General features: G+C 48.5%; 1 protein-coding gene across 1 annotated transcript in view; it reads right to left on the bottom strand.

Moving 5' to 3' along the window:
• Nucleotides 1-18,474, bottom strand: part of LOC127578386 (differentially expressed in FDCP 6 homolog) — a 48,747-nt gene extending 30,273 nt beyond the window's left edge. The window contains exons 1-4 of the mRNA XM_052030356.1: nt 18,220-18,474; nt 9,265-9,405; nt 7,439-7,621; nt 5,541-5,771 (exon numbers count right to left, since the gene is read on the bottom strand). Coding sequence (XP_051886316.1) covers nt 5,541-5,771; nt 7,439-7,621; nt 9,265-9,405; nt 18,220-18,315 — 651 coding nt within the window. The 5' untranslated portion in view covers nt 18,316-18,474. The remainder of the gene's footprint in view (nt 1-5,540; nt 5,772-7,438; nt 7,622-9,264; nt 9,406-18,219) is intronic.
• Nucleotides 18,475-27,568: the final 9,094 nt, after the last annotated feature.

The raw sequence follows: 27,568 nt of genomic DNA, 5'->3' as shown, positions 1-27,568 counted from the left end.
TATGCCTACTCTGTTTCCTGTTAGTCAATCTTCCATCCACGCCAAGCAATCTGAAGGAACAGTCTGGGTCAGTCAGCCTCCTGGTCCTTAAACTTCTATAGAATAGCTACTCTCCTTCATTCTATCTGTTTTTGGACCTTCAATGTGTAATGATACCAGCACCATTCTTGTTCCGCACACTGCCCTGTGCCTGGAAAGTAAAACGTAGATGTGCCCACAGGTATGTTGTGGCTTCCAGTCTTCATCACTGCTCCAAAGTTTGGACTCCTTGCTCTGTATAGCAGTGGCTTTGTGTCACACTTTTTGTGCAGCTACACTGATCTGCCAGGGTCACAGATGAAGAGTCATACACCCGGCTCCCTCAGATGAGAGATTCACCTGGGCTCAACGCTGCAGTGCAACATCAGGTCACATAGCATGGCAGCACAACGTAATGAGGCCGAGAGAGTCACAGATGTAAAGCCTCGATGCCTTGACTAACACTGGGGCAGAGAATTGTGCTGATGGTGGCCAGGAATCAGATATGGAGAGCCGAGGAACGATCCGACCTTCCGTGGATCCTGCCCAACTACCCTGGTTACTTTGTGCATGCTTGATGCTGCTCTCACCATTAACCACGGCTTGCAGAAGTGACCGAAGGTGACAGCACTCCCAAAGCAGTGCAAACACTAGCAACTCGAGGACACCAACTCCATCCTCCACCAAGCTCCTGGCAGTGCTGCGTTAGTCACTGTACCAGTGCTCAGTTGGACTTACTAGAGCATGGACCAAAACCAGAAGCCATTGAACAATCAGTAATCCCTTATCCCCAGAGATGCAGACCTCTGGTAATGTAGTGGCTGAAATAACGGCAGATAATGTAGATCGTCTCAGGAGGATCATGTGGACTCACAGGTGCACCGACCCCAAGGAACCTTTTCCATATCATGAGTTGGATGTGCAGGAAGTGAAAGCCCTTGCAATTTACAGGATTGTAGAGAGATTCTGCATGGAAACAGGCCCTTCAGCCCACTGATTCCACCCTGACCCTCAACCACCCATCTACACTAATCCTACATTAATCCCATTTTAATCTTTTCACACTCCCCTCCAGATCCCACCCCTCACCTACACACTAGGGGGCAATTTACAGTGGACAATTAACCAACCAACCCGCAGGTCTTCAGGATGTGGGAGGAAACCAGGGCGCCTGGAAGAAACATATGTGGAGATGTTCAAACTCCACATAGACAGCACCCAAGGTCAGGATTGAACCCGGGACTCTGGCACCACGGCCACTCTCAAATCCCTTGAGGGACAGGTCCGTAAGAGAGCCAGAACTGCCAGGAAGGCAATCCTATGCTCCCTGTATCGTCAGGAAGCTCCCAAATGTGGCAGATTCTATCAAATCCTTCTGCCCACCAAGCCTGCTTCAGGAGAATGACAATGTTCCCTCTTCCTTGAGTGGAGGGCATGAGTGACATCCTGAACGCCGTGGTGAGCAACTTCTTGGGATCAGCCAGTGTTGCCAGGATTGAAAGCTTAGGGTGGCAGTGACCTTGACCTATCCAGGTGGAGGACTCCGGACACAGATGCTTGTCTGGTTTTTAATCTGCAGAAGGTTTCTGATCCAAGTGACTTAGAAAACTGGTCTCTGAATGCACTGCTCTGCCCAGAAGGACTGTGGCTCCCCAGACATTCCAGGAGGAGTTGGGAACACTTCATCGCGCCCTCCAGCAGGGTTCCAGGCATATCTGCCCTGTGACCATCATATATGTACATAAGAAACAGCAACTGGAGTAGGCCACTTGGTCCCTCTACCCACTGCACCACCATTAGGCAAGATCATAGCTAATCCAATCTTGGTCTCAACACCACTTTCCCAATCTCACCCCATGACTCTCTTGGCGTTCAAGTACCTTGTCAACCTCCTTGAATATATTGAACACGGCTCCCTGATATTGAGAATTCCAAAGAATCGCAACTCTCAGAAGAAATTCCTCTGTAAGTCTGCCTTAAATAGGTGACACCTCACTCTGAGACCATACCTCCTGGTTATAGATATCCCCATAAGATCAGGTCTTTATTAGTCACATGTACATTGAAACACACAGTGAAATGCATCTTTTGCATAGAGTGTTCTTGGGGGGCAGCCCGCAAGTATCGCCGCGCTTCCGGCGCCAACACAGCACGCCCACAACTTCCTAACCCGTACGTCCTTGGAATGTGGGAGGAAACCGGAGCACCCGGAGGAAACCCACGCAGACACGGGGAGAACGTACAAACTCCTTACAGACAGCGGCCGGAATTGAACCCGGGTCGCTGGCGCTGTAATAGCGTCGCGCTAACCGCTACGCTACCGTGCCTGCCATTAGGGGAAATCTCAGCATCCAAACAGAGGCAGGTGGGTAGCAAGTTAATAAAGGAGGTAAAAAAAAGAGGCAGATGGAGACAGCGGAGGGGAGGGCGAAGGATGAGACAAAGACTGAAGGGTGATAAGCAGAGACACAAAGGCCACAAGAGCTGGAATCTGATAATGTCAGGAAGGTGATAACAGGAACCACTGATGGAGAGTGCAATTGCAACCAGGTGGGGAAGGGGATACGGTGGGTGCAGTGTGTGGGTAGTAGCTGGATGGAACCAGGAGCGAGAGGGAATCAAAATGGGTGATGTCGGTGTCTGGGGAAGGGTTGGAAAAGGGAACAAAAATGGGGTGACCAGAGGGGGACGGGAGAAACACAGGAGGGGAGGGCTACCTGAAACTGGAACATTCATTGCGTTGTAGGTCACCCAGGTAGGGTGGCCTCCCCCACCTGGTTCCTTCTGCCCGTCGTCCTTCACCACTTCTCAGTCAACCTATCACCTACCAGACCATGTCCTCACCACCACCACCCACCACCACCCCCCCCCCCCCCGCCTCAACCTCCTTCTACTGGCTACCTTCCCTACCTTCCCTCTCTACGCTCAGTCCTGATTCAGGGTTTCGACCCAAAACGTTGACAATTCCTGCACCTCCCCCCCCCCCCACCCCCCCAACAAATGCTGCTCGACCCGCTGAGTTCCTCCAGCAGGGTGATTGTTGCTCCAGATTCCAGCGTCCACCCTGTCAATCCCCCTCAGAACCTTACACGAGATCAGCTGGACTCCAACAGGTAGAAACCCCACCAGATCCACCTCCACATGCCAACCCCTTCATGCCAGGAATCAACACAGTGCACCTTCTCTGCACCACCCCTTAAATTCCTTAAATACAGAGACCAAAACAGTACACAGTACTCCGCAGATTCAGCCTCATTCCATTGTGTAGTCTCTGTTTAAATGTTAATTTGTATTCTCATTCTTCCTCTTGAGTAAATTTTTTTTAATCCAAAATAAACTTTATTCATCATAAAAAACAAACTACATACAACAATAAAACAGTGCAAACCTTTACATTCGTGTACAGATCAATCATTAGTGTTACCTTTTCATATAAAAAAAGAAACAGCACCGATGCCACTCGTGTGGGTCCCTGGGGTGCTACCCTAATCCCATATTTACAATATTTAAGGGACTTCCTCACCTGACCCCACCCCTCCATCTCCTGTGGCAGAACAACCTTAAACTGTAGTCCTTCCCCACCGAGCCCTTGCACTGGCTGCACCCAGCTTCAGTGCGTCCCTCGGCACGTACTCCTGCAGCCTTGAACGTGCCAGTCAGCAGCATTCCCCTACGGACATCCCGCAGTGGTGGGAGACCAACAAGTTTCGGGCATACCCACACGTTTTCCCACGTTATACTCCGATCCCACAGGATCTCGGCTCTGGCTCGCAGTTCCAGCTCACACATCACAGCGAACGGAACCACCACTGAGGCACCCAAAGCAACAGGGTAATGAGTGGAGAGATAGCGGTGCACTTTGCCTGTCGGTCAGGCCCGCCCACAGTACACTGCAGAACCAAATGTCCCTTCAACGGGTAACCTGATGGAAGTATATAAAATTAATAGAGCCGTAGATAGGGTTGATAGTCAGTCTTTCTCCCCAGGGTGAAAATGTCAAATACTAGAGGGCATAGCTTTAAGGTGAGAGGGACAAACTGCAAAGGAGGTTTATGAGACAAGTTTTTTCACACAAAGAATGGTCGGTGCCTGGAACCCGCTGCCAGGGGAAGTGGTGAAAGCAGATGCAATAGCAATATTTAAGAGGCACTTAGACAGGCCCATGAACAGGCAGGGAGTGGAGGGGTACGGATCATGTGCGGGCAGATGGGATTAGTTAGATTGGCATCATGGTCGGCACAGACATGGTGGGCTGAAGGACCTGTTGCTGTGCTGAACTGTTTGATGTTCTATGTAAGCTGCTGTGGATGGAGCACAGGGAGCGAGGTTATCTGTGAATGGCCAAAGATCTGTACAAAGCAGAAACGCCTGACCAACTTTCAGCCACAAACACTCCACTGAGCGGTGAACAACGAATGACACACCCCATGCACAGCACTTCCTATTTGCATGAGCACACACTGTGTGCCACTGATACAGAGTTGGCTGCATTTTCATGACACGTGTCTAAAAGCTGAAATTCAAATCGCAGAACACCCTGCCATCCAATCTCTTGACAATCTTGTTTGAAATGCTCATTCTGACAAGGCCTACTCCCCATGGACCCTGCTCCTGAGCTTGCAGTTCAACACCAGGCCCTGGAACTCTGTCACACAAATCACTTCTAAAAGAAGATGCCTGCAATGAAATCTAAATTTTTACTGATTGAACTAAGTTCATAATTAATAATTTTTCAACTTCACTTCTCAAAGTGAAATGGCAGCAGAGAAACTCTGTGTTAAGCACTGGTTAATACAGGTACCACCTCTGAGACCTCCTGTCAATATTGACAACCAATGGAGACCCCAGTGGATACCGAGCACTAGTGTAGTGGCTCAACACACAGACATCGACCACTTCTACCTGAGAAATAGTATTTTCCCAAACACCATGCAGTGAGTTCCAAATTCTGCAGGCGCTGAACTCATTCCAGAACAAATTCTTCTTCACATTACTCCCCAAGGTCTTATTCCTGTTAAGAAGGCCATAAACATCCACTGTTTTTGAATTCCCACTGCCACGTAGGTTTAGATCCTGCAGTTTATAATGTCACCTGATCGCAAAACAATGACCCTACTCCTGACTTCTGTATATAAAATCACATTGATCATGTTATTACTTCCTGAAATTGTTCACTTCTATTTAATTTTGAACAAAACATAAGGCTTGATGTTTTCCAAATCCCCGTTGACTCAGAGTAAGCCAGTTGCTGAGGGAGCACTGCCGGTTTATCCCTGTGGAGATCTGGTCCATCTCCTGGGCCGACTCCAGTGGAACAACGGAGAGATGGCGCTGTGTTGGGAATGCCCAACCGCAGCCCGGGAAACTGGGTAGGCACTGGGGAGAATCCGAGCATCCAGCTCAAATACGCAATGCCTCCTTCAAAAGAACCATTAGCCAACTTCTCCCTTACTGCTTTGGAGATGTCCAGGAACACACGTGTCACAGTTTGGGAATCTCTGCTTTAGGAAATACCCACTGACCTTCTGTGTCACGTCCAACACCAGCTCCTCATAAACTGAGCAGATCCCCAGAGCGAGAGACTCCTTGCTGGCTGGCTTGGTGAACCTCCCCGACTCCATCAGGTCCAGGAACTGCCAGACAGTGACAGCTCCATCAAGGGAGGGGTTCTGCATGAAGTGGTTGCTCAGCTCCTCTTCATGAAGCCACTCCTGTCCCATGGCCGTGAACAACTTCCTTAGTAAGTACACAACCTGAACGGACCAAGATAAACAAAATGGATCTAGATAAATGGGAGAACAGAACAAGACTGCACCAATTATCTCTGGCCTCTGTCCCACCACTCCCCCTCTCCTCTTTATACTGGCTCTCTCTCCTCTCAGTCCTGATGCAGGGCTTTGACACAAACCATTGACAATTCCTCTCCGCCCCCCCCCCCCCCCCCCCCCCCCTTTCCCCACCCCCCCCCCCCCCCCCCCCCCCCCCCCACAGATGCTGCTCAACCTCCTGAGTTCTTCCAGCAGATTGGAGACACAAGAGATTGCAGATGCCGGAATCTGGAGCAGCACATGAGATACTGGAGGAACTCAGTGCTGGACAGATGAAGGGCCTCAACCCACAATGTCATTTGTCTATTTCCCTCCATAGATGCTGCCTGACCCGCTGAGTTCCTCCAGCATCACTTTGTTCCTCCAGCAGACTGCTTGTTGCTCCAGATTCCCAGCACTTACAGTCTCTCGTGTCTCCTTTTCCCATCTTCTGTGGTTTGCCGAGGTTCCACGGACATCACCGGCCCCTCTGCTGCCTCACTACGCCAGCTGTCAGCCACACTCCCAGTGTGGTTAATCCCAGCACACCATACCCTTTCCCATTGACTCCCAATAGGTATTATCCCAGTATTCTTACACTAAACCCTTTCCCATTAACTCCCAGTATACATGATCCCAGTGAACAAAGCAAGTGCCCATTGACTCTCAGTGTACGCGATTCTAGTATACTAAACACCCCGTTTAATCCCTTATGCCTAACACTGAACCCTTTCCCATTAACTCCCTCTATATATGATCCCAGTATACTAAGCAGCTCATTGACTCCTGGTGTACATATTCATTGTATATTAATCACCTTTCATTCACTTCAATATACCTAATCTGGGTTTACTAAACTTGCCCCAACGCTGGTGGATGGTTGTACAGAATTGCAAACATTGCTCTGCTTGTTACAAGTCACGTTGAATCCTTTTTAGGAAGTGTTTTATGTACTGGATGGGCCCAAAGAGCAAGTCATTTTAATGTTCTGACCAGTAGCTCTTCAGTAGTCTCACTTTAGTAAATTCACCATGGTCTAAAATAAAAAAAAGATGGTACCACGAATTCACAATGACATATGTGGCTATGTCACCTTGGTTACCGTTATAGGTCATCTCCTCTTCAGTTGTTTCCCTGGGTAGCACAGCAGGAAGTTAAAGTTTGGCAAATATCTAGTTCTGTGCCAAGACATGTGAGAATTTGGGTCATACTGCAATGAGTGTGGTTAACCACTGCCCACAGATTGTGAGGTGGGAGGGGAAGGATCTGCAAAGTTCACTGGCAGATGTCTCTGTTCTGTGACTTAAAAACAGACTGTACCATGGCAGGAGATAACGATCAAATCTATTTATATTCCCCCAAATGGTATTAACTAGTGGCAGACTAATTCGGGCCTTAGACACTCATGTCCGTGATTCTGCTTCTGGGAAACACTTCAGGAGATTAAATGCAAGCTGTTATTGTCTGATAACTTGGTCCCAGGCAGATGAAGGTTACCTAGCCCATGGCAGGTTAGACACATGGCAAAAAAGCAACTTACAGAGCCATAGTCTGTCTGCACCCAGTCCCAACATGGAACCTCCCCTCCACACAATACAATGTGGCAGACCCACCTCCTCCTGCACCATGACGAGGGGGTACTTGTCCTCGGACAGGAAGTTGAAAAGACACCAGAGCATGAAGGCCTCACGCTCGGAGATCAGGCCCTGGTTCTTTGAGGGTTTGTAGTTCTTTCGGGCAGTCAATGTCCAGCAGAGTTCATTGAAGGTTTCCTTGGCGAAATTACCATCTTGTGCCTGGTAGAAGATGGAGGGAGTTAGATGGTGCAAGTACTTCACAGCATTGAGGGAAGAAGGAAGGTTTGGTCAGTTGATACACCAGGGTGTGTGCTGTGTGGTTGGAAGATCAGCATTGAGGGAACATTATACAGTCTGTGAAGCAATACAGTGAGAGTGTTCCACTGTCCCTGGGTCAGTACTGGGGGAGCGCTGTACTGTTCCTGGTTCAGTACTGGGGGAGCGCTGTACTGTTGTCGGGTCAGTACTGGGGGCGTGCTGTGCCGTCGTCGGGTCCGTACTGGGGGAGCGCTGTGCTGTCCCTGGTTCAGTACTGGGGGAGCGCTGTACTGTTGTCGGGTCAATACTGGGGGAGCGCTGTGCTGTTGTCGGGTCAGTACCGGGGGAGCGCTGTGCTGTTGTCGGGTCAGTACCGGGGGAGCGCTGTGCTGTTGTCGGGTCAGTACCGGGGGAGCGCTGTGCTGTTGTCGGGTCAGTACCGGGGGAGCGCTGTGCTGTTGTCGGGTCAGTACCGGGGGAGCGCTGTACTGTTGTCAGGTCAGTACTGGGGGAACATTGCAGTGTTGGAAGGTGAAAGTGAGCGGATGTTGCAACATCACTGTATCACTAGTGTGCGGTGTTGCACTCTTGAAGTGTCAGCACCAAGGACAGACTGCTCCCTCAGTGGATCCATAATGGACGAGATCTGCACAGGTGGACAGGAGTGCAGCTAGTCTTTGCGTCAGGACTAAGGGAGCTGTGCCTTGTCAAATGGTTCGGACTGTGGGCACGCTGCACTGTCAGAGGGTTGTTTCTGAGGAACTGGGGCTAGTGGGAGTGCAACACATCAGTTTAACCCAACTAGCGTCTGAGGTCGATACAGCAGCAGTACTTGAGGAAGGGGTGGGAAGACCATGCCTTTCCTCCGTGTGTAGGTAAACCGCACTGTGGATGGCTGAGATATTGGCACTCCTCCAGTTCTGACCTATATCCCACTCTGACAGTAACTGCCCCACCACTGGCACCTATGTTTTTGGCAGCCAGAGCTCCAAACTCTTGGCATTCCCCCCTGAAAACTTCCCACATCTTTCCTTCACGACAGGCTCGTTGACAAAGCTTTAGGTCTCCTGTCTCCATAACTCCTTATCCGCACTGGCATCAAATCTTGTTCAATATTTTGGGGCGTTTAGCTATGTTGAAGGAAAATTACTGTTGCCACTGATCCCAAGTTCCCTGAGCTCAGCGGGTCGCCCTCTTGTGTGCCGGAGTCAGGTGTTGGGAATTCCAGAGGGCAAGAGCCTGAAAATGCCAGCGTTGTGTTCTGTGCCAGTGCCCAGTCAGGGTGGAACACAACCAGCTAGTGGGGTCTGCAAGAAAACCCTAGATCAGCCAAAGTAGCACCATGGCACAGCTAGCAGAGCTGCTGCCTCGCAGTTTCGAAGACCCAGGTTCAATCTTAACCTCAGGTGCTGTCTGTGTGGAGTTTGCATGTTCTCACTTGGTCCGGTTTCCTCCCACGTGGGTTGGTAGATTAATTGGTCACTGTAAAATTGCTCTAGTGTGTGGTGAAATGGGGGGCATGGTCGGAGTGCGGGGAGGGTAAAATGATATTGGCATAAGTGGGTGGTTGATAGTAGATAGGCCAATTGAAAGCACCGACTCACTTTGTCCAGGATGTACTTGTTGAGGTAAGGCATGTAGCCGTGGCTGGAGACAGGCCCATCATTGTCATCGCGGAAGTGATCCTCCAGGGCCGTGGGGTCATGAGGGATGTTCAGCGCTGTGTACAGGTTGTGTGACAGCACCTGCAAGAGACAGCGGAGCGTTCAGTGGAGCTTAAGCCTGGTCAAGCAGCACACAGCAACCATCCACACTTGCCACTCCCCCAGCCCACAGTCAGTCGCCCTGACAACCACACACTCGGCCTCTGGCCGAGAGGGTTGGAGATGGTGCAAATGTGTGAGCCTGAAGCTGTGACTTGTGTGTCCATGTGCATGTACAGCTACATGTCACTGTAAACAATGATAACTGATTACAATCTACAACATATCAGAGGTCACTCTCCACAGCATCACTGCACTGCCTTTCCAGCTCTGTCAGCCGCACCCCTGGTTATTTCTCCAGCACAATGAACCCACTGCTGCCATCCCTTCCAGTTTATGGCCCTTGCTAATTATTCCCCTCTTCCTCCAGCTCATTTCTTTACTCAGCTACATGTTTACTACTCCGTGCTCTCCGCCATCATAAAACCCACTTTTCAGGATGTTACACCCCACTCGTTACTTTATCTGGTTATTCCCCACAAACTCCAGATTCCTCATTACTATCACTCTTTACAGCCACAGAGTGTTCCACCTCGAGGACACACACTATCCTGGTTCTTACTTCACATGTTCCCCTCCCCCCACTCGTTACTCCCAACCCTCCACTCCTCGTTAGCTCCCTACCCTCTCCCTCTTGCTGCTCCCCATTCTCTCCACCTGTCCTTACACTCCAGGACTTGACGACGCTTCCCACAGGAGGAACACCGTGTGAGACAACAACAGTAAGACCTTTAACCTGCGGAAGTTCTCTCTCTTGCCCAGTTATATACAGGGTGCAGAGGAGATTTACCTGGATGCTGCCTGGATTAGTGAGGATGGATTATGAGGAGAGACTAAGGGAGATAGGGCTTTACTCTTTGGAGAGAAGGAGGATGAGGGGAGACATGATAGAGGTGTACAAAATATTAAGAGGAATAAAATAGAGTGGACAGCCAGTGCCTCTTTCCCAGGGCACCAATGCTCGATACAAGAGGGCATGGCTTTAAGGTAATGGGTGGGAAGTTCAAGGGAGATGTCAGAGGGAGCTTTTTCACCCAGAGAGTGGTTGGTGCATGGAATACGCTGCCTGGGGTGGTGGTGGAGGCTGATACATTGGTCAAGTTCAAGAGATTGTTAGATAAGCATATGGAGGAATTTAAGATAGAGGGATATGTGGAAGGGGTTAGATAGTCTTAGGTGTGGTTTGAAGGTTGGCACAACATGTTGGGCTGAAGGGCCTGTATTGTGCTGTATTGTTCTATGTAACACTGTGAACTGAGTCGACTTAGATCAAGTCAATTGGATGGAATCTTATAGTCTCCCCACCAAAAAGAAATGGGAATTGATACATCTGACTACTCTCAAAGGGTTGGGAGTCTTTGGAATTCTACCTTCCACTACCTTTGACGAGAGTCTTTTAAGGGAAGAGGAAGGTTACAGTGGTAGTGGGTGAGATTATAATCAGATCAGCCTTGGTCTTATTAAATGGTGGAGCGGGGCTGAGGGGCTGAGAGTTCTCCTCCTTCATATTTTTGAGTGCATTACAAGATTTCTTTATTAGTCACATGTACATTGAAACCCACAGTGAAATGCATCTTTTTGCATAGAGTGCTCTGGGGGGCAGCCCGCAAGTGTCGCCACGCTTCTGGCGCCAGCATAGCATGCCCACAACTTCGTAACTCGTACGTCTTTGGAATGTGGGAGGAAACCGGAGCACCCGGAGGAAACCCACGCAGACACACGGGGAGAACGTACAAACTCCTTACAAACAGTGGCCGGAATTGAACCCGGGTCACTGGCGCTGTAATAGCGTTACGCTAACCGCTACACTACCGTGCCTATGACAGCTAGATGTATAAAACATCAGAATTACTCCATGATGGCTGCAAGTATGGAGCTCACAAATGACAACTTAGATAAATGCTTGGATAAGAACTGTGCCTCATGTACCGGCCATGATTCAATTAGTCACTGTGATCCATTTGCTGTAACTAGCAGTGACTAAGAAACATTGACAGCAGAATAGACAACAAAAGTCAAGGTGTGAAGCTCTGGCTCAGTGGAACTGAAGAAATTGGTTCAAACGTGACAGATATGATGAGTCACTTGGAGGTAAACTCCTCTAGCATGTTACTTTATTCATGCACATGTTCGGTTTTAATAAACCTTTAAAAGAGTTCTGGGGTGCGCTGTCCTGTGAGTCTGGACTAGTTGCACCCCACTCAGATGGGTTGGGACTGAACTCAGAGGACAGGTATAACAGAAATAACCTTCACTCATTACTCTGCTCTCTCCCCAGATCTTTACTCCCTATACCTGGATGGGTAGCATGAGATTTGTGAGATGCAGAATAAAGTTGGTGAGATGCAACTACAAATAATCTTGGAGGATTATGGTTTATTGGTCAAACACAGCACAACTGGTCTTATTAATCCAGGATTCGAGAAGTTCAGATAGGGAAGGGAAAGTAGGAAGTTGGGTGGTAGTGCTAATTAAGGGAGATATTAAAGTGTTGGAGAGAAAGGATGTCTTTGAGAAGCCAATGTCAGAATCCATTCGGTTAGAGTGGGTTTGTTTTTGGGGCAACACAGTGGCACAGCTGGTAGAGTCACTGCCTCACAGCGTCAGAGACCCAGGTTCAATCCTGACCTCAGATGCTGTCCATGTGGAGTTTGAACGTTCTCCCTCTGACTGCATGGGTTTCCTCCGGGTGCTCCAGTTTCGTCCCATGTCCTAAAGACGTGTGGGCTGCTATGCCTTCTGCAACTGGATCCTTGACTTTCTGACCAACAGACTGCAATCAGTGAGGATAGGCAGCAACACCTTCAGCACAATTATTCTCAACACTGGTGCCCCACAAGGCTGCATCCTCAGCCCCCTACTCTACTCCCTATATAATCATGTCTGCATGGACAGATTCTGCTCTAACTCCATCTACAAGTTTGCAGATGATACCACCGTTGTAGGTCGTATCTCAAACAGCGATGAGTCGGAGTACAGGAAGGAGATAGAGAGCTCAGTGACATGGTGTCATGACAACAACCTTTCCCTCAATGTCAGCAAAACAAAAGAGCTGGTCACTAACTTCAAGAAAGGGGGCGGTGTACATGCACCTGTCTACATCAATGGTGCTGAGGTCAAGAGGGTTGAGAGCTTCAAGTTCCTTGCAGTGAACATCACCAACAGCCTGTCCTGGTCCAACCACATAGATGCGACGGCCAAGAAAGCTCACCAGCGCCTCTACTTCCTCAGGAGGTTAAAGAAATTTGGCATGTCCCCTTTGACACTTACCAACTTTTATCAATACACCCTAGAAAACATCCCATCTGGGTGCGTCACAGCTTGGTATGGCAACTACTCTGCCTGGGACCGCAAGAAACTGCAGATAGTTGTGGACACAGCCCAGCACATCACAGAAACCAGCCTCCCCTCCATGGACTCTTGTCTATACCTCTCGCTGCCTTGGTGAAGCAGCCAGCATAATCAAAGACCCCACCCACCCAGGACATTCTCTCTTCTCCCATCAGACAGAAGATACAGGAGCCTGAGGGCACATATCACCAGAACCAGCTTCTATCCCACTGTGATAAGACTACTGAACGCTTCCCTTACATGATGAGATGGATTCTTGACCTCACAGTCTGCCTTGTTATGACCTTGCAACTTTTTGTCTACCTACAATGCACTTCCCTGTAGCTCTGACACTTTACTTTGTATTCTATTATCGTTTTTACCCTGTACTGCCTCAATGCACCATGTAATGAATTGATTTGTACGAACGGTATTCAAGACAAGTTTTTCACTGTACCTCAGTATAGGTGACAATAATAAATCATACCAAAACATTACCCGGGTGTGCAAGTTAACGGTAGATCTGAGGGGAGTTGATGAGAATGTGGGAAGAATGAAAAAAACTGGCATTAATGTGAACACACGAGACCGCAGATGCTGGAACCTGGAGCAAAAAACAAACTGCTGCTGGAACTCAGTGCGCCGAGCAGCATCTGCGGAGGGAAAGGAATGGTCGACGTTTCAGGTCAAGAACCTGCGTCACTACTGAAAAATGTAGAGGGAGGATCGTCTGCACGTAGAAGTGAGAGGGAGGGTGAGACAGGGGCTGGCAGGTGAGGGGTGGGACCAGATTGGGGGGCGGGGGATGATGGGCAGATGAAACCAGGTGGGAGAGGACGATGAGTGTGGGTATGGGGGGGGTGAAGGGCCAGAAAAGGTGAACAAAGGGAGGGAGGCCCTGGGTGGACAGGTGGGAGTGGGAAAGGAACACAAAAGAGGGTTACCTGAAATTGTAAAATTTAATGTTCATACCATTGGGCTGTAGACTATCCAAGTGGAAGATGAGGTGTTGTTCTTCTAGTTTGTGTTTGGCTTCACCTTGGATCCCACAAGAGGGAGAAGTAAAGGAATCAAAGCCAGAGGTCCCCAGATAACACAGGGAACAGAGAAGATTATGAAATAAAAGAAAGGCACATGATTTACATCAGGTGGTAACTCCAGCTGGAACACTGTTTGCAGAGAGAGGAAGAGAAAAGGAAAAGGAAATTGGGAATGTGTGAACATGAGAACGACAGTTAAAAAAATACAGCAGCTTTCTGTATGCAAACAGCAAGTGAGTAGTGAGGAACGTGGGACGGACTTGGGATTAAGACAAAGAGATGCAAGTACTGCTTGAATACTAAATGCAAACTAGGTTCTGATGTTTACCAAGGAAGAGGATGCAACTAAAATAACGGAAAGGGGAGGCTGTAGAGAAAACAATGGGGTGAAATGGAAATGGAGAGGGGGACAAGAAGCAGGAACTACAGCAGTTTATACATTACTACCTGATGTAAAATATGAAAAGTAAAGTAACCCACCAAGGCTGACGAAATAAGCTAAGGATAGTGTTAGATTCTTTGTAGGATCTCCAGAGTAGCAAGCCTGAGGACTGGGAACAGTTTAGATTCCAGCAAAGAACAAAGGAAATTGATGAAGAGAGCATAAATAGAGTACGAGAGTAAACCTGCAAGGAACATAAAGGTAGACTGGAAAACCTTCTACAAATATTTCCTTAAGAAATTCCACTCATCAGATCAGTGCCGGCTCATCTTGGGGTCCAAGTCCATAGCTCCTGAAAGTGGCTGCAAAAGTCAATAGGGTGGTAAAGGCGGCCAACGGCATGCTTGCCTTTATTAGTTGAGGCACTGAGTTTAAAAGTCAATGTTGCAGCTTTATAAAACTCTGGTTCAGCCACATCTGGAGTATTGCATTCAATTCTGGTCGCCTCATTTACAGGAAGGATGTGGAGGCTTTGGAGAGGGCGCAGAAGAGGTTTACCAGGATGCTGCCTGGATTAGAGGGCATGTGCTATAAGGAGAGGTTGGATAAACTAGGGTTGTTGTCTCTGGAGTGGCAGAAGCTGAGGCCTCTGATAGAAGTTTATAAAATTATGAGAGGCGTAGCTAGACAGTTGGTATCTTTTTTCCCCCAGGGTCAAAATGTCTAGTAGTAGAGGGCATGCATTTAAGGTGAGAGGGGGAAAGTTCAAAGGAGATGTGGGGGCAAGTTTTTTTTTACACACAGAATATGGTGGGTGCTTGAAATGTGCTGTCAGGGGTGGTGGTGGAGGCAGATACAATAGAGGCGTTTAAGCTCTTAGACAGGCAGATGAACGTGCAGGGAATGGAGCGACAAGGACCATGTGCAGGCAGAAGGGATTAGGTGTCATTAGCTTAATTAGTTCGGCACAACATCGTGGCTGAAGGGCCTGTTTCCTGTGCTGTACTGTTCTATGTTCTAAAACTAATGTGGGTGGGACGGTGAATTGTGAGGAGGCTTCAAGGCAACTTGGACAGATTGAGCGAGTGAGAAAATACGTGCTGGGGCAGTATAGTGGGGACACGAGCTGAAAAAGAGGTGGCACGTTATTTAAAATTGTGTTAAGCTGGGAATGTTGACATCCGGACACCTGGGTGTCTCTGTACACCAGTCACTGAAAACAAACGTGCAGCTAAGACAGCAAATAGGATATTGGCCTTAATAGCAAAAGGAATCTCTCTCCCGCTTCAGTTCATTACTTCACATTTTCTTTCTCCAGCTCATTCAACCACCACCACCCCACCCACTCTCCCAAGCACACTCACACTCTCTTTCCCTCATCACATCTGACGGTCTCTGCAACTATGAACTCTCTCTCACTCTCTAGCTCATTGCTCCCCGTTCTCTCTATTTCATCGCACCTTGCTCTCTCTCTCTCCCTCTCTCTCTTACCAGCAAAGTACTTCACTTCCCCAAGCTTATTTCTGTGTCCCTTCCTCTTTTTAATGACTTTTTACTCCTCACTACCAGTCTGTCCAGCTGCTTACTCTCCCACTCATCGCTCTCCACTGTCACGTACAATGCACATGACAAAGGAGCCATCTCTATTTCCACCGACGGAGAGGTCTCTCCACTGCCTGACCAGAAAGAAACATCACAAATGTCCTCCCCAGCCAGTTCCTCCCACAGCAGGGGGTACAATGGACATGATCTTCACCACTTGACAAACCCATTAAGAATATAGACAACAGCCATTTTCAACCTCTGTAAAATGAGAGGGACTACAGAGAACCCTACACAAATATGGCTTTCAAATGAAATTCATCACCATTCTACATCTTTCCACAGTTGCCTCTGAAATGTCTTCATTCTTCCTTAAACAGGGTTCCTCAAACAATGCAGCAGACAGAGCCCTTGACCACACCTCATCCATTTCCCACACCTCTGGACAGACTGAGGATAGAATACCATTGTCTCAGAGATATCTGCTGCACTCTATCTATCTCTTGACCACCTTCTCTCAACTTAAAAGCCAGCTTGTTTTCTCTCTTTCCAGTTCAGACGAAGGTCTTTGACCTGATATGTTAACTCAGTTTCTCTCTCCACAGATGCTGCCTGACCTGCTAAGTTTTACCAGCATTTTCTTTTTGTTTCATATTTTGAGCATCTGTAAGTTTTTTATGGCTTTCATTCACTGCTCTACTTCTGCTACACAATAACATGCAAGCTGCAATCCTAACCAATGTATCCGCCAAAGACCCAATCCCAATGTAGATCGGGTCCAATCAAGGTGGTGTCAGTGCATCGACCTTTTTTTTCCAACCTTTCTCATTGCAACACTGCCCAAAAAGGTGCCCAGTGGCATGGCTGGTCCACAGGATAAAAGGGAAACTGTTCCCTCTTCATCATCCCCTCTCCAGATCCCAATCTCAGTTATTGGATTACTGTACACAGATGATGCTGAACTGCATGTGTACTCTAAGCATCACTGAGTCCTTCACTATATTAAGGGAAAGGGTGGTCACTGCACTAAACTTTCAAGAAGACAAAAGGTCCTTGACCGACCTACCCCCACTGCACACCATTCCCCTGTCTGACAACATGGTGAGATCCTGGAAAACTTGGATCACTCTCTGTAGCTCGGGAGCCACCTCTGAGTGACAGTGGGTGATGAAATTCACCATCACTCCCAGTGAGCTAGCACAGCCTTTGGGCAACCGGGGAATGGAGCATTCAAAGGCCGAGACCGCAAACCCAGCACCAACGGCAGTTATCACTGCTTTCCTCTACACTCCTGACACATGGACTACCTACTGCAGGCATCTCAATACCGATGTTATTAGAGCCTTAGAGGAAGGGAAACAGGATGTTCTACACCCAAGTCCACACCAACCATCAACCACCCCCTTTACAATAATCTTACATTAATCCCATTTTTTTAAAAATTCTCCACACGTTCCCATCACTGACCCCAGATTCAACCACTCACCTACACACTAGGGGGAAAATTACAGCAGCCAATCCACCTGCCAACCCCCACGTCTTTGGGATGTGGGAGGAAAACGGATAGCACCTGGAGAAAACCCACGTGGTGACCAGGAGAGCGTACTAACTCCTCACAGACAGCACTCGAGGTCGGGATCAAACCCTTTCCACTGGCGCTGTGAGTCAGTGGCTCCACTAGCTGTGCCACTGTAAAATGGCAGAAGGGGTGACCCTCTCCCAGGCCAACAACACAGTTCAGTTCTGAACCAGATAGGTTTTGCAATAATCCAGTGATTTCATGGTCACCTACACTGAAATTAGCTTTTAAAAAGCTCTGGAAGGCAGTCAGCACCTCCCACATGGCCAACACCAAACTCCCAAAACAAGCACTGAGCTCTGTCAGGGGAAAAACGCTTCAAGGACGTTCTCAAAGTTTCCAACGTCCTCACCAACTCATGGGAAGGCCTTGGAGGAGCACCCGGGAAGGCATGGAGCTCCTCGACTGGCTGCAAGAGTAACACCAGCGGGGCTAGCACAAACAGTGGAAGGAGCCCACTGCACTCTAAGCCGCCCAACCTAGCAGGCATCCCCCTGTGGTTGAGTTTCCAACATTGGCCCACCTCAGAATCCCTAGGACAAGAGAGGCAGCAAGTCGACCCGGTGGGACCACCAACGAGGAAGCCCATCCCTCCATCTATCCAACTCGTTATTCCCCAGATTCTGCGGATGCTGGAATCTGGAGCAACACACAAGTGCTGGAGGAACTCGGCAGGTCAGGCAGCCTCCTGATGATGGGTCTCAGCCCGAAACGTCGACCTCCGTGGATGCTGCCCGACCTGCCGAGTTCCTCCAGCACTTTTTGTGTATTCCCCATTCCCCAGCTGGTTATTAGACCACCACCTGGGGGAGGGGACTTTTAAGACCCATTCGGTGGCCGAGGACGCCGTGTGAGGGAGCGGGCGGCGCTCCCTCAGTACTGCCGGCTCGCCTCTGGGTGTTGTCCCGGCACGGAGGATTTACCTTGAGCTGGGACTTGGACACCTTGCCGCTCTTCTCCCGATCCAGGGCGGTGAAGGCGTACCAGATGGACTTGAGTAGCTCGCTCTTTAAATCCATGGTTCGTGGGTCCCGGCCGAGTCTCCACCCCGTGGGAGAGGGGCAGACCGGAGCTGGCGCCTGGGCTATTCGGCCAGCGTGGACGTGCTAGCCCCTCTGCAGGGGACAGGGAGCGGCCGTCGGCCCCGTCCGCTCCGCCAGCTTCTATTCTGTTCTCTGCTTCCGCCCTCACGGCTGAGCTGATGCCCTGTGGAAGCCGCCACCCGCCTGGGCGTGTCCTAGCACCAGGGCGCCGCTCCCGGCCCGGGGGTGGGGTGGGGTGGGGATGGGACTGTCTGGGCTGCAGTCGCTTCAGACACCGGACCCCGAGTCCTTACACTCCCGGGCCCCAAACCAGACCCCAGGGTCACCCACACAGTCTGTGTAAGAACTCCCCCCCCCCGCCCAACACCCACCCGCCACACACCCACACCCCCACCACATACCCACACCTACCCCCCTCCCCCACACCCCCTCCCCAACCCCCACACCCACCCCCCACCACTTCACTCCCCCTCCACCCCCTCACACCCACCACTGCCCCCACACCCATCCCCCACCACATCCCCACACCCACCCTCCCACCACTTCCCCCACCCACCCCAACACCCCACCCTCCCCAACACCCCTACTCACCCCAATACCCACCCTCCCCGGGTCCATTCAGGCACCAGTTACGCTGACATCATCTCGTGGATGGCGATAGAGGCTCTGGCCACTGGGTGTGGAGAGGAACTGGCCACTGGGAGGGTGGTACTTGCCATTTGGTAGAGTAAATGTACTGGCCACTGGGTAGGGAGAGTCTCTGGCCACTGGGACAACGAGAGATACTGGCCACTGGGTAGAATAATGCACTGACCACTGGATAAGTAAAGTGGACAGTGCATAAGGGCACACCAGTGGGTGATTAAAGGCTGTGGCCCATTGGCAGGTAACCAGTGGATAAACGATGGTGGCCAGTGGGTGGAGGCACTGAGCGGGTGGACAGGGAGGGATATTGACCAGTGTGCAAGACAAGGCACTTACCAGTGAGTACATATGGACCCTGAGCTGGGTGTGTGTGTGTGTGTGTAAAGGAATAAGGCAGTAGAAGCAGGAGTGGGCACTCAAGCCTGCTTCACCACGGCTGATCTTTTACCTTAGTGCCACTTCCTTGCACTACCTTCACATCCCTTGATTCCCTTAATAAAAGTCCACTGATCGCCTCCTTGAATGTACTCAGTGAGTGCACTTTCACTGCCTCAGGGAGAGAATTCCAAAGATTCATCAAACTCTGAGCGAAGACATTTCTTCTTAACTTTGCCCTGAATGGATGACCCAAATCTTGAGACTGTGACCCTTAGTTCTAAATACCACATGATGCTGGAGGAACTCAGCAGGCCAGGCAACATCCGTGGAGAAAAGCAAGCGGTCAACGTTTCAGGTTAGAACCCTTCTTCAGGACTGAAGATAGGAAAAGGGGAAGCCCAATATATAGGAGGGAAAAACAGAGAAGTGATAGGTGGACAATGGAGGGGAGGCAGGGTGGGCACGAGGTGGTGATAGTTAGATGCAGGTAAGAGATAGTGATGGGCAGGTGCGGGGGAGGAGGGGAGAGCAGATCCACTGGGGGATGGGTCAAAGGGTCAAACGTTGACCGTCTGCTTTTCTCCACGGATGCTGCCTGGCCTGCTGAGTTCCTCCAGCATCATTGTGTTTCTCATCTGGATTCCAGCATCTGCAGTCCTTTGTTTCTCTAAAGACCCCAGCGGGGAGGGGTGGGGGGTGGGGTGGGGTGGGAAACACCAACATTACATTTGCCCTAGCAAGTTCCATAAGAATTTGTGCATTGCAATGAGACTCCCTGTCGTTCTTCTAAGCACAAAGGTGAACAGGCCTTGTCTGTGTATTCTCTCCTCACCTGGGAAATGCGCCCTCCCAGGGCTCAATCTGGTGAACCTTCACTGTACTCCCTCTATCAGACATGTATCCTTCCTGGGAGACAGACCAGGCCTGAACACTTTATTTCCAAGGTGTGGCCCTATCTAATTGGAGCAAGATGTTTCTACCCTTCTGCTCAAATCATCTTTCAATAAAGGCCATTTGCCTTCCTCATTGCTCAGTGTACCTGCATGTTAACTTGCAAGGACACCCGGGTCCCTCTGAACACCAACATTTTTCAATGACTCACCATTTGAAAAATAACTGATTTTCCATTTTTTTTCCACCAAGGTGGATGACCTAATGTTTTTTCCTTTGCATATTCCACCTGCTATGTCCCTATCCATTCACTGTCTGTATCCCACTGAAGCATCTTTACAACACCCACACTGCCACCTAGATTTGTACCATCAGCAGACTACGTTTCATATACTGCTCTCTTCAACATCATTGATGTAGACCGATATCAATGCTACAAGATTGATACCTACAGCACTCACCGGGCATAGCTTTCAACCTGAAATTATCCCTTTACCCCGCTCTCTGATTTCTGTCTGTCTTTTGCTCTACATACATCTTTTAGTGTGGGAGCAAGAAACTGTGTATGGATAAGGATATTCACCTGCACATGGAGAAAGGTACATGTACACAAACATTAATACTTGGATTCTCATATACACAAAGGCTATAAACACACAAACACCCACACACAATCAACTCTAAACTGTTTTAGCGAAACTCACACCCACACTGTCCACTTGTTGACAGTCTCCAGCTCCAGAGATGTCAACGTTTAAGTTTCGATTTTTTTTTAACATTTTAGGGTATTTCCTTCAGTAGCCAGTCAGATTCAAGGTTGTTGTTGTTTAAAATAAGCTCCCTAGTGACACCAGCTGACTCCAAGCGGTATTGCAAGAGGAAATACATTCCCAGAGCAGAATGGCCTTCCTTTGTGAAGTTTCTCCCATGACGCTGGCTTAGATCATGTACTGTGAAGGACGAGTTTGTCAGTTCCCTGTCCTCACACCTCGCCTGATGAAGGGCTCGGCTGCTAATGAATGTGGGCAGTGTGTGTCACTGTGCTATGCTGCCGAGGAAGACATTAGAACAGGTTCAGTCTCACTCATTCCCGAAAAACAAGCTGGAACAGGTGCCCTGGCTGATGATGAAGGCACTGCTCATCAGCCTTGTGGTCACTGACACCGTCTGAGGCAGCTCCAGCCTAGAATTGCCTGAGAACAGCTGAGTGTCGTAGATACAGCACATTTTATTCTCCCCACATTCTCATCAACTCCACCCAGATTCTGCACACTTGGGACATCCTGCAATGGCCGATTAACCTACCAGCTCCCACATTCTATTAGCTGCTGGAGCACCTGGTGGAAACCCACACAGTCACAGGGAGAACACGCAGACTCCACACGGACAGCACCCGAGGTCAGGATCGAACCTGGACCACTGGAGCCGTGAGGCAGTGGCTCTACCAGCTGCGCCACTGCACAGACAATAGATCCAACTTGTTCCCTCTGTAAGACTAAGTCACATACAATACAACCCCTTCACCCGTAATACGCACTGCAGAATCCCTGGTGACCTGTCTGTTTGAAAGTGATGATGTTTTCTAAACTGCGAATTAGTCGGAAAGATCCCACAAGAACAAGTTGTGCCTGACAAACCTTAGCAGATTGTTTGATTGAGGGCAATGAAAAGAACAATCCTGACATTGGAGTCGGCCCAAAGAGATTTATAGTTTCTTTCCTTGGAACGAGGGGGCTGTTTGGCATGAGCAGCTAAAGAAATTACGCCTATATTGTTTGGAGTCATAAGACAGGCGGGGGGGGGGGGGGGGGTGTGGGGTGGGTGGAATCTTACTGAAACACGTAGATCTTGAGGGGATTTGACAGGGTAGAGGTGGAGATGCTTCCACTAGTGGGAGAGTCTTGGACAAGGGGACATAGTTACAAGACTAGGGGGCGGACATTTAAAACTGAGGGATTACTTTTTGCAGATGGTTTCAGATATAGATGTGGAGAAATGGCAGATGGAGTTTAATCTGGGCAAGGGTGAATTTTTTAAAATTTTATTTACAGGGTGGTAACAGGCCCTTCCGGCCGAATGAGTCCGCGTCACCCACTTTAAACCCATGTTAACCTACCCGTACGTCTTTGGAATGTGGGAGGAAACCGGAGCACCCGGAGGAAACCCACGCAGACACGGGAGAACGCACAAACTCCTTACAGACAGCGACGGGAATTGAACCCCGATTGCTGGTGCTGTAATAGCGTCGCGCTAACCCCTGGCATTTGCTACCCCCCCCCCCCCCCCATGGGTTGTGGGGGCTGGATCATTGTAAATATTTAAAAGAGTAGATACATTTATGAAAGATAAGCAAATTGAGGGCTGTGCAGAACTGGCACGGAAGAGGATATGAGGCCCGGGGCAGATCAGCCCCATGATCATGTTGAATGGTGGGGTAGGCATGAGTGGCCTCCTGCTCCTGGCAATACACAACAAATGCTGGAGGACCTCAGAAGGTCAGGCAGCATCCATGGAGGGAAATAAACAGTCGATGTTTCGGGCCGAGACCCTTCACCAGGACCGGAAGGGAACAGGGCAGAAGCCGGAATCTTGCTCCTGTTTTCTTACGTTCCTTTGAAGGATACATTGGTGCTGGAGACACAGCCGGAGCAAGTATCCCAACAGGGTCCGGGAGGACATGCTGCTGGGTAAGAGGAGATGTGGGGAAACAGAACAAAGAAGTTCAGTGGTCATGTGATGGACATGTAATTGTCAGAGTCAGAGCAATACAGCACAGATACAGGCCCTTCGGCCCAACCAGTCCATGCCAACCACAGTGTCCACCCAGCTAGTCCCAATTTCCTGCATTCGGCCCATATCCCTCAAAGCACCCCCCCCCCACCCCCCCCCCCCCCAATGTACCTATCCAAGTGCTTCTTAAATGATACTATTGTACCTGCCTCTACCACTTCCTCTGGCAGCTCGTTCCATATATTCACCACCCTCTGCGTGAAAAAGTTGCCCCTAAAGTCCCCTTTAAATCTTTCCCCTCTCGGCCTAAACCTATGCCCCCTAGTTTTGGTCTTCCCTACTCTGGGAGAAAGACTATTACCGTCCATCTTATCTATACCTCTCATAATTTTAAACATTTCTATAAAGTCGCCCCTCGTTCCCCTACTTCCCCCTTATGTATTGTGCCAGTCACATCTTCATTAGATTAATCAAACACGATTTCCTTTCATAAATTCCTGCTGGTCCTGCTCAATTCTTACATTCTTTACAAGGGTTGTATATTTTAATAACCTTGTTCTCTCTCTCCTCCTTCTCGATGAGAAAGCATACCTGAGACAGCTCTACAGCTGTGTGATCTGACCTGGAAAACACTATCAACAGATAAAGGTGTCTGTGAACTGCCATCCTGTGAAAGGTCTGATGGACAGTGAAGTATGAACAGCCACCTTTATAATTAAAGAACTCTCTAGCCTGATACGAAAACAGCCATGTCTTGTTAACCCAGTCCTTGGATGAGCGACAACTTGAAATGATTGACTTCAGAGTCATGAGAGTCCTGGGCAGGGGGTCAGAACAAAGAAAGCCTTTAGAGGATTGGAGGAAAAATTGTACAAAAGAAATGCCTGTCTGAGACATCCATGGCAACAACCTGGGAACAACTATCACAAGGAGGAGGACCTGAGTTCAGAACCCAGAGAAGACTGCCACCCCCTTCAGAGAGAGCCTGGCTGGTTCATCTCACACAGGTTGTACTCTTCTTGTACTCAGGATCGCAAGGGGCTGCAGAGGGTTGTAGACTCAGCCAGCTCCATCACGGGCACAACCCTCACCACCAGAGGACATCTTCAAGAGGCGGTGCCTCAAGAAGGCGGCATCCATCACTAAGGACCCTCACCATCCGGGACATGCCCTCTTCTCATTACTGCCATCGGGGAGGAGGTACAGGAGCTTGAAGACCCCACACTCTTCTTCCCCTCCACCATCAGATTTCTGAATGGTCCATGAACCTACCTCATTATTCCTTTTTTTTGGAGCTATTTATTTATTTTTGTAATTTTATATCCTTGCACTGTACTGCTGTCGCAAAACAACAAATTTCATGTCATATAAGTCAGTGATAATAAATCTGATTCTGATTGAGTCCAAGCTGTGAGTTCTTGTGATTTAGTATTGTGATGATATTGGATGTACCATCCGAGAGCTCTAAACTTAAGTCAAGGCTTTAAATTCTATCTGGTATAAGTATCTACGAGTACCCTCACTTTAGGGAGATTATACGTGTCAACCTACACTTCAAGGACTAGTTTATTTCATTACTTCAGACTCTACAGAAAAGTCTAGCTGTCAACAATCACTATTTCAAGTGGTGGGTCCCCGCTCTCAACCAAGGAAGAGATACTTCCAGCTAACGAAGCAGTCTAAATACAGTTTATTTTATTTTAAGTGAGACGTGTTTAATTCTAATAAGTACTTCTTAACAAAGATTTGTAACTTACAAGGGATTTCCAAACACAAGTAGAATCCTTACAAGTTAAAAAGTCATACCAACAAGTCGCAGACGAACAGTGCGTCGGTGAGGAATTAATTCTAGTTCTTCTTTCTGTCACCCCTTCTCTCTGTCATTTCATTCTGTCGTTCCTACCTACCCTAACTGCCTTCTAATATTCATACTGTTTTTTCCACTAGTTGGCATCATCGGTATGTGATATTTCTCAACTACATTCTTAAGGTCAGGTGGATGGAGTGTTTAATTAGGCCCACGTGGACCCCGTTGCTTCTCTTGATTAAGTCAAGAGGGCGAACAAAGTGTACCGGTTAGAAGTTTAACTTATCAAACAACCAACATCTCGAACCTTAGACGGTTTCTGCTGATGTGCTAAAAAGAAGTTTAATTTAGTGAACAACAAAAATCTTGAACCTTGGACAGTTTCTGCTGCTGTACTGAAAAGCTGAGGAGATCAACAAACCTTCCTGGGGTTCCTGCTGTTGTGCTAAAAAGCTGAGGTTAGCAATAAGCCCCTTGGGGTCTAGAAAGTGAATATCCATCACGGTGTAATAAATGATAAGTTGGAACAGTGAATCAAATGCGAAGTGCTAATAAAGAACAAGTTGTACTAAACCTTGGTTTCCAGTGTCTTTGTTCAATACATCAGTTGATACCCTGTAGAGGTAATGGGATCAACACACTAATTAGGGATGTAGTGTTACATCCTGTGAATGTAATTTTAAAGAACTTCCAGAGTGCATTTACATAAGAGTCTGTTGGTAAAAAAGAGAACAAATGGAATTAGAGGCAACTTATTGCTCAGGCAGCAAATTAATTTTGAGGTAGAAGACAGGGTAGGAATTATTGCGGGCTGGGATTATTGCGGCTGGGATCCCAGTTGCCTCGGCTGGGATCCCCGTTGCCTCAACTGGGACCTCAGCTTTTCATTGTATTTATACCAAACTTAAATCTGTGGATTTCAAAACTATTTTAAGATATCTTTATTAGTCACATGTACATCGAAACACACAGTGAAATACATCCTTTTGCGAAGAGTGTTCTGGGGGGCAGCCCGCAAGTGTCACCCCGCTTCCGGCGCCAACATAGCATGCCCACAACTTCCTAACCCGTACATCTCTGGAATGTGGGAGGAAACCGGAGCACCCGGAGGAAACCCACGCAGACATGCAGGGAGAACGTACAAACTCCTTACAGTTTGTTTAAGTTTACGGATCCCTGCAAAATATGAAAGGTGGGGAATAAATTGTCTTTAAAATGTGCAGTGCTTTGCGGTGTGTCTCTGAGCTGTGATGTTCCAGGGTTTGAAATATTTTCCAATGCCTTTGTGCCCAAGATTTATTTTGTCATCAGCCCACCAGCTCGATGACTGATACAGTTAGTGTCTGAAGTGCAGTGAAACGGAAAGAATGATGATAGCAGAGCTCAACTTGTCTCAGCCCAGTTCCTGCTATTGCCGTCCATGTCCCTTTCTCATTACTGAAAGACAAAGCCTGGTTTCACAGTTGACATGATAGGTTCAGTTCTGTGCCGGAAGATGACTCACTTTATTCAATCATGGGAAGCAGAAATCGTAGCCAAGACCAGCATGTATTGCCCATCCATAATTGTCCCCCAACTGTGTGGGCTTTGCCAGGTCATTTGAGAAGACATCAGTGGTTCTGGAGTCACATTCAAGCCAAGGTAATGACAGCAGATTTCTTTTCTGGAAGGACTTTAGTGAACCAGGTGATTTTACTTTAACAACACTCGCAGATTCATGGTTACAATACAAGTAGCTATGTGGTTACTGTTATGTTTGTTCTTCATCAAGAGACAAACTTCACGTGGGTTTAACATCTGAACATTTTTATTAACCAACATCAGGCAGCTTGCTTTCCCTCTCTTTTTACAGCCACTTCCTGATCCCCCATGTGACCCCTTGCATTGCCTACTGGGAACTGTAGTTCTTTATTATAACTACATAACAACACAGTTACTATATGTGAATCATATATGAATGTAATTTTAAAGAACTTCCAGAATGCATCTGACAAGGTTTTACATAAGAGTCTGTTGGTAAAAAAGAGAACAAATGGAATTAGGGGCAACTTATTGCTCAGGCAGCAAATTAATTTTGAGGTAGAAAACAGGGTAGGAATTATTGCAGGCTGGGATTAATGTTGTCTAAACTGGAACCTCAGGGAACCTGAGGGGCTGAGGGACCTGAGGGGCTAGTTTTTCCACACAGAGGGTGGTCCGTATATGGAACAAGCTGCTAGAGGAAGTGGTAGAGGCGGGTACAATGGTTATGTATTGTATATACATGGATAGAAGAGGTGCAGAGGGATATGGGCCAAATGCAGGCAAATGGGACTAGCTCAGATAGAACACAGAACAGCACAGCACAGGAACAGGCCCTTCAGCCCACGATGTCTGTGGCAAACAAGATGCCAAATTAAACTAAATCTCTTCTACCTGCACACGATCCAGATCCCTCCATTCCCCGCATGTTCATGTTTCTGTCTAAAAGTCTCTTAAACACCACCATCGTATCTGCTTCCACCACCACCCCTGGCAGCCTGTTCCAGGTACCTACCACTCAGTGTGAAAAAAACGTTTCCCCCTCTCAGTGCATGTCCTTGAGCATTTGAAGTATTCTAGTAAGATAAGGTATCTTTATTAGTCACATGTACATCGAAACACTCAGTGAAATACATCTATTTGTGTAGAGTGTTCTGGGGGCAGCCCACAAGTGTCGCCACGCTTCCGGCACCAACATAGCATGCCCACAACTTCCTAACCCGTACGTCTTTGGAATGTGGGAGGAAACCAGAGCAC

Source organism: Pristis pectinata, chromosome 15 (genome assembly GCF_009764475.1).
Source record: "Pristis pectinata isolate sPriPec2 chromosome 15, sPriPec2.1.pri, whole genome shotgun sequence".
Taxonomy (NCBI): Eukaryota; Metazoa; Chordata; class Chondrichthyes; order Rhinopristiformes; family Pristidae; genus Pristis; species Pristis pectinata.
This window is presented reverse-complemented; position numbering and strand designations above follow the sequence as displayed.